This window comes from Cajanus cajan, chromosome 7 (genome assembly GCF_000230855.2).
Source record: "Cajanus cajan strain Asha chromosome 7, NIPB_CcT2T_4, whole genome shotgun sequence".
Lineage (NCBI taxonomy): Eukaryota > Viridiplantae > Streptophyta > Magnoliopsida > Fabales > Fabaceae > Cajanus > Cajanus cajan.
In genome coordinates this window covers 57,517,091-57,525,052 of record NC_138523.1, presented here as the reverse complement: position 1 = coordinate 57,525,052, position 7,962 = coordinate 57,517,091, and the positions used below count along the sequence as shown (strand labels likewise).

Genomic DNA, 7,962 nt, shown 5'->3' with positions numbered 1-7,962 from the left:
TCACTCCAAACTAAAATGTTATTATTTGCGGGTCACACATGGAGCTTAATTACTATAACAAACACAGACGGGTATGAGACAACTCTTGCTCCTGCATTTTCAATCATTTATTATTTGCAGGGCACATGAAAAGCTTATTATACCAAGAAATACACGAGATGCTTCATGAATCATCTGGGATGTATGGTGAAAAAGGTTTGGATAAAAGTAAGAATTACAATTAGTAATGCAGCAAAAAAGGCAATTATAGTCCAGGGGGTACTGAAATGAGTATTGTAAGCTTCAGCCAACCATGTCTTCCACTTAGTTCTGTAATGCTTTTCAATTTGCTGCTTAACAGCAACATATTTCTTGCTGAAGGCCACAACATTATCGAGGCACCAGCTGTCAGAATACATTTTAGTTGGCAAATCATGACCCAATTCATTGAAGAGATTGGCCAAGTCTTTGTCGCTTCCGAGCGAGTTTCTAAATACACCACTTAATCTCAGCTCCTTCACATCTTCAACATTGTCAATCAATGAATCCATGAATGAAATGAACGAGCAAAATTCATATTTGCTACGAGCATCTGGACACATCTCATACGCTATGAGGTTCCGAAAAAAATAGAGCGTGTTATCATAGAAATGAAATATTGGAAGTCTCAATTCCCCACTAAACCACTTAGATTTGAAATGAATGTCATTCCATGCAAGTGAATTTCCTGCGGACAAATTTGGTATCATCCGAATCCCTGCTCTTTTTAGATCTCGTACGTTCTTATAAGTAAACCAATTGCCGGCATTTGGGTCTATTTGAGAATTGTTGTGTTCATCACCATCATCTTGCTGGTTTGGGATTATGTTTATCTCCGTTTGATTGTCGATCACTTTTTCGGTTGACAGATATGTTGAGCGATAATAATCGAATATATGAATTGGTTTAGGATTTTGGACACTGACACTTATTGTGCCACAACGTTTGGATTGACCAAAGTCAGAATGATTGGAAAATAAAAATTCCAACTTGGGTCCTTTCTCTTTGCTTAGCATCTCAAGTAATCTCCTTGGAAGTTGGTTTTCCAGCAAAATTGTATCTCTCCGAATTTGCAATAGTTGGTGAAGCTTAAGGTTTAGTGCTTCTGGACACTGCTCATCAATATTTTCCATGAAATGAAGCAAAGAACATCCATCCACAAACAACATCCAAGCAAGGTCATTGTCATCATACTTCCCTTCCAATATTACGTCATCAGCAAACTCTTTCTTCAATTCTTTCATGTTATCTTCTATTCTTTTAAGCAAAACTTGTGTCACTTCATCAGAATCTTGATTTTCATTGTATTTTGCAACAAACTTTGATGTCCATAGAAGTTTATAATGCTCTCCTTCCTTTAGAATTTCACTGTCGTGATGGATGGGACCAAATGATATCATCTTTGGTGTATAATATTTCACAAACTTGTCATTACGTCGTAACATAAGAGGTACCCTTTGGATCTTGGGAGTTGAAATTCTGTTCTTATCAAATCTTTGTTCAGCATTTTTTAGTTGGGCAAGCTTCTCATCTAATTTTCTGCTCATTATTGAAGAGTTGGCTGGTCCCCAAAATTTTTGCTAAAATTCCTTGTGTTTTTTCCAGAACTATCTAATACAAATACAAATGTTATAAATTAGAGGCACAACATAAAAATCAAATCAAAGGGAAAACACTCACCATTAGTCTTACCTTCTCTTTTTCCTTCTTTATTCCCATTTTTTTTATATGCACTAAGAATAAATTCTACTATATTGATTGTTTTTTACTACGGTCACTATGTAATTTTATTGTCTTGATATTTTTTCTTTCAAAATTAATTCATGAATTTCTCAATTTTTCCTTCAATTTTTTTTAATCCCAAAATATTTATATCATTTTTTGGTTGTTGTTGAAAATCTCTATAAATTGAGCCTATATTGAATCATTTTCTACTTAAAACTCACTAATCAAAACATCACACATTTCATCTAAAAATAAAAATTAGACTTATATTTTTCCTTCTTTAAAACTTCAATCTTTCACCTCACAAAATCTTTAAATATAATTATTTTATTTTCTCCATTTTGAACCATTTTAATAATTTTCTATCTCAAATTCATTGTATTATACTTCTTATTATTCGATTCAACATTAAAAAAAATGATGGTCGTATGTAAAAGAAAGTGATAGGGGAACTCAACCAAATTCGAGTTAATAATTCCAGGGAATGAGGGATAAAAAATGCAAAAGAAAAAAAAGTAAAATAAACATCAATACATGAAAAAGAAAATAATAAAGTAGAAAATTAATCATAAATCATAATGACGGATAAAATAATAAGTAAAAAATTTAAGCTTAAATATGTTTTCATCTCTATGATCAATATAATTCTGTCTTTTTTATTCTCTGTAAATTTTTTGTTAATTTTAGATTCTTACGATTTTCTTAGTGTTATCTTTTTAGTCTGTATTATTAGATCTAATTAATTTATTGCTAAAATAAATAAAAAAATATAGAATATTAATTAAGATAACAGATAACATTTTAAATTAAGATAATCAAATTATTTTTGTGCATAATTTAATTAAGTAATATATTTATTGTTTAATATAAGTAAGAAAATTACATGTAATTTTATATTTTTAAACCCTAAAATATTAAAAAACTAAATGTAAGAATAAAATTAAATGCAATAAAAATTAAATTATGAAAAAAGGAATAAATTAAATGTAATAAATATCATTATTTGTAATATATTAAAATTAAAAATTAATTACAAAATTAAATTATATATAATTATATTATTTTATAAAATAATAAATATATTAATTAGATCATGCATGTAAAAGTAATTTAACTATTTCAATTTAAAATATTATTTATTACTGTTATTATCTTAATTGATATTTTATATTTTGTCTCAATTTTTGTGTGGCAATTTTGATTCTCCTTTTGGCACAAAACTAACTAGAATTATTAATAAGGATTAGAAAGTAACACAAAAAAACGTCAAAGATCTAAAAATGACTAATTATTTTAGAGAAATTAAAATAAGACTAAATATTATTTGCAAGAAATTAAATTTTATTCAAGCCAAAAAAATAAAAATAAAAGATGCATCAATAAAAGGTAATGAAATTTCTTATATACAATTTTATTTATAAGTTTATACGATTTTTTTTTTTTTTTTGTAATTTTCAATTCTAAATTATAAAGCAATATACAATTACAAACCATGACATGAATAAATAGCACCCGTGTTTAAAATATTTTATAGTTGAGAAGAGAGAAAAAAAAGTTGAGTGGCGTTTTTAAATGTGAGAAATTAAAAAAAAAAGTGAAGAGTTGTGTTGAATTTTTTTTTCTCCTATTTAAATATATTTTTAAGTACTTATAAAATGATTGATTTTTAATTTTGGTTTTTGTAAAAACTTTTAATTGTTTATATTCTTCTAAAGTTTGTAATTATTATTTGCAATCCTTATAAAATATATTTTTATCTTTATAAAATAAGTAAATTTTGGTTTTAGTCTCAGTAATTTTTTTTTTTATAGCTTTTATCTATCTAAAATCTAACATGATTATTTTTAGTCTCAATGAATGATTTTAAAGTATATAAATAATTTTTATTTTAATGATCTATAATTTTTTTAAAAAATGTAATCACACACTAACATGGTATCATTAATAGTTGTGAGTAGTACTTTATATGATCACTTAACCATGAACAAATAAGTAGTATTTACAATAAAAAAATAAATAAGTAATTAACAATGATTACACAATAATTAAGATTAAATGATAATTTAAATTTTTAAAAATAAATTATAAGAACTAAAATTAAAACTTATTAATTTTATAAAGACTAAAAAATCGTTAATTTTTAAATAACCTCTATCATTTTTTAGTGATGCAACTTATTAACAATTTATATATTTTGCCATGTTATATGACATATTGAGATACATCACATTCATTATAGGATTATTTTAATAAGTTTTAAAATTCATATGAACCAAAATAAAAGTAATTGAAAGATTAAAATTAAAATTTATCATCTTCATGGGAATTAAAAAATATTCATATGTTTAATTATAATTTAATAACCTAAACTTAGTTTTTTTTAATTCATGTATGAAATTATATAAATCATACATAACATAGGTAGAACATAAAATACTAATGGCAAGATCCCTACTATAAAGTAAAATAGAAAAATGGTAACCTCTAAAATTTTTTAAAATTTGTTTTTATCCTCCAAAATATTTTATATTAAATTAGTCCCTCTTAAATTATAATATATTAAGTTTGATATATTTTTTTAACTTTGTTAGTAATTGTGTCTTATATGGAAAAAAAAATCCTAACAAACGAAAAGTTTTCTTTTAATTTACTAAAAAATTTCAAATTCATTTTTGTTCTCTAATTTTTTGTTATATTAAATTAGTCAATATAAAATTAGAAAAAATTGACTCTAATTCTTGAAAAATATTACTTCCATCTTGTTGAGGTCCAACAATAGATATAAGCAGATAATTTTATTTATTATTGTAATAGTTCTATTTGTGTGTTATAATTATAGTGAAAACCATTTACTAATGGAGCTATTAATTTTAGTTATGTTTACTAATAGAACATATTTTTGGTTGGTGAAAATGTTATTTTTGACAGAGTATTAAAATGATCTAATTATATATGTTATCCAATCTTTTAGAAAAAAGTTAAATAAAATAAAAACAGAACCTCTTAATGACCAGATTTATTTTGTTCTACTTTTACATTTACAGGGACTAATTTAATTTAAAAGGAAATAGATGACCAAAAAGGAATTTAAATGTTTTTAGAAAGACTAAGAATGTTTTATATTTGTCACGTGTATTTTTATTTATCATGCAGAACATCATTATTGATGGAACTATAATTTTTTTTTAGAGAAACTAATTTAATAAAAAAAAATTAAAAACTAAATGCGAATTTTAATTGTTTTTATTATAGAGAAATTAAACCCAACTTTTACCCTATAGAAAATTAAACTCACCACCATAAATTGTTCTCAATTTAGTGAGACTTTGAAGTCATGGAAACTCCACCGTTTGTATTTTCTTAGATCCCGAACTTCTGAATAATGATCGACATACACCAAAAGAAAAAAGTAAACAAGTATATATAAGATATATATATATATATATATATATATATATATATATATATATATAATTATATAATTATACACACACATTAATATATATCTACAAAATCTAATAATCTCTCTTGTTTGTTAAAATCTTCTTGTTGGATGTTACATGTTCATGGGAGAGACAGAAGAAGAAAAAAACTAGTAAAATTATGCTTTTGGTCCATTTCATCATTCAAATAAATATTGAAAATCACAGGCATGAGCAAATAAATAAAAAATATTAAACTTACAAAGAAGCTATTGCGTCTGCTTTGTACCGTACTTGATATCCCTAGCTATCTTGATATATATATATATATATATATATATATATATATATATATATATATATATATATATATGGAAGTTAGTGACTCTTTGTTTTGAAGTATCAGGATAGCTTCGAAGCAAATATATATCTAACCAAGGAAGGAATGAAATTTGTCTCAAAATTAAAAGTAACGAATCATTTGTAACCAAGGAAGAAAGGGATTTCTCATATTAAAGTAAGCCAGGTACGGTTTCTCAAACAAGACACCCTGAAGTTATGTTTTTTAATTATACTGTAGACATATTAATAACAATATCTGTCAAGCATATGGTCAAAGGTTCATTTTTTTTACATATGTATATAAAAAATATTTGTTGAATTGAAAAATACCAACCCTTAAATTAATCACAATATCTTATGAACTTAATCTTTAGTTTTTAAGAGATTTTTTGGCTTACCGAATATATATATATATATATATATATATATATATATATATATATATATATATATATATATATATATATATATATATATATATATATATAACTTCACCTATTTTATATATATTTATATTGTCTTCTATTAACTTGTACTTGAATTATTAACAGAGAATAGATCACAAACGATTATTATACTTTAATTCTGAATTACTCATTAGTTTCATTTTCATAAATTATTTTTCTAAATATTGAATCATAATAATTTAAAATATGAAAATTAAGCAAATACTTAAAAATTGTCTATTTATTTTCTACTTTTCAGATTTCGATTTTTTTTTCTTCATGTTTTAATGTTTCAAAAATAATTATAAAAAAAAAACTGAGATTTACGATAAATAAATGGTCATATTGAGCTTCTTCTCTATAAAGAAAGAAACTTAAAAAGATTATTATAAAAATAAATAAAATTTAATGATCAGTTAAAGTTGAAGTGTATTTACAAAATTGGTACAATTTAAAAATTAATTCAAATCTAATTATAAAATTCAAAATATATTCATAAAAAAGGTTAAATTAATCTCCAGGTTCCTATGATTTTAACAAGTTTTTAATTAAGTCCGTGTACTTAAAACACTTAATCTTGAAATTAAATTGTCATATACTAATACTGTTAAAATTCTGTTAATTTATGTCAATTGAAAATTATCACATGACAATGTTTTTCATTTATTTATTAGGAACACATATAATCTTAATATAATAATTATCCTATTTTTTTTTCATTTTTTTGAAGATTTAAATACAGATTTCATTGTATACATACAACTTTACAAGATATACAAAAGTTCTATAATCCTTTTAGCATACTCCGAAAAAAATCTTATTTGTGATGCACACGGAAAAAAGTCATTAATTTATATTCCATTAAAGAGAATTCTCTATTTTAGTGTATATATTATTGTTGACAATTTTAACTTTTAAAAATTAGACAATAATAATTAATAATAGTAAAAAAAAAAGTCTTTTGACATAAGATTTTTTTTTAATCTCTTAATAATTGCTCACTAGTTTTTACTAACATAAGTATTCAAAGAAAAGTATGGAATGTCTTTTACTTACTAATTATATATAAAGATGATTCTTTCTTTTCTTGTACACATTATTATTATTTTTTTTTACACTTTTAGCCCTTTAAAAAGTTGTAAAATAATGATTAATGAAAGTAAAAAAAAACAGTCTCTTAATATGTAAATTTTTTATTTGAATATTTTTATAATTACTTATTACCTTCACTAATGTGTATGTATTCAAGGAAATAGTTTCTTTTACTCACTCGTATATATAAAAAAAAGTGAATGCATATATTGATGAAATTATTTTATGGTATTTATATTTTATAAAGATATAATTTTTATCAGAGGAATATAATTAATTTTTATTTATAAGATCTCTATTTATAGAGAAAATTTATGATATAAAATCAAATATTGATATAATTTTATTCTAAAAATAAGAAAACAAATCCTAAAATAATTAAAACAGATTAAATTTAAATATTTAAAATATAAATAAAAGATTTTTATAAAAATTAATTTATTTTTCTAAAAATATTTATACATATTTTCAACATATATTAATGACAATGTACCTATAATGTCCGTTAATATATATATATATATATATATATATATAATATTTATTCACATCATAAATAAAATTAGTGTTATGTTACAATATTAATTCAATCATGCAGTGACTAATTATTTTTTTGTAAGCACACATAAAAGGGTCTTTATTTTCCAACGTACCTATTTTATATCCAAATACCAGATTCAACCCTGGTAATAGTTTCACCATGATAAAAACGCATAATAATTTATTTATTTTTCTGATTTAGAATGGTTTGCGAAAGTGTAAAATGATTAAAATAAGAACTATATATGATAGCATTCGAGCCATTCTCCAATAATGAACGCGCATTAATGTGGTAAAAATAAATCACCGTGTGAGCATTCGAGCGAAGAAATGTCTGGAAACAATCCTCTAAGACCTCAGATTTCACCCCTCCAAAG

General features: G+C 23.5%; 1 protein-coding gene across 2 annotated transcripts; it reads right to left on the bottom strand.

Annotated features, from left to right (window-relative positions):
• LOC145949652 (UPF0481 protein At3g47200-like) lies at positions 1-5,483 on the bottom strand. Of its 2 annotated transcripts, none has more exons than XM_083060254.1 (3): positions 5,428-5,483; positions 5,039-5,118; positions 1-1,629 (listed from the first exon to the last, which is right to left on the bottom strand). In XM_083060254.1, the coding sequence occupies exon 3, from the start codon at positions 1,563-1,565 to the stop codon at positions 171-173; it is 1,395 nt and encodes a 464-aa protein (XP_082916380.1). In that variant the 5' UTR covers positions 1,566-1,629; positions 5,039-5,118; positions 5,428-5,483; the 3' UTR covers positions 1-170. The 2 variants fall into 2 exon arrangements, with proteins under 2 accessions (XP_082916380.1, XP_082916381.1); XM_083060255.1 differs by having other exon boundaries at positions 1-1,625; positions 5,428-5,474.
• Positions 5,484-7,962: the final 2,479 nt, after the last annotated feature.

Excerpts from the sequence above, each read along its gene's own strand:
- LOC145949652 (XM_083060254.1), bottom strand. The coding sequence starts at position 1,565 with ATGAGCAGAAAATTAGATGAGAAGCTTGCCCAACTAAAAAATGCTGAA.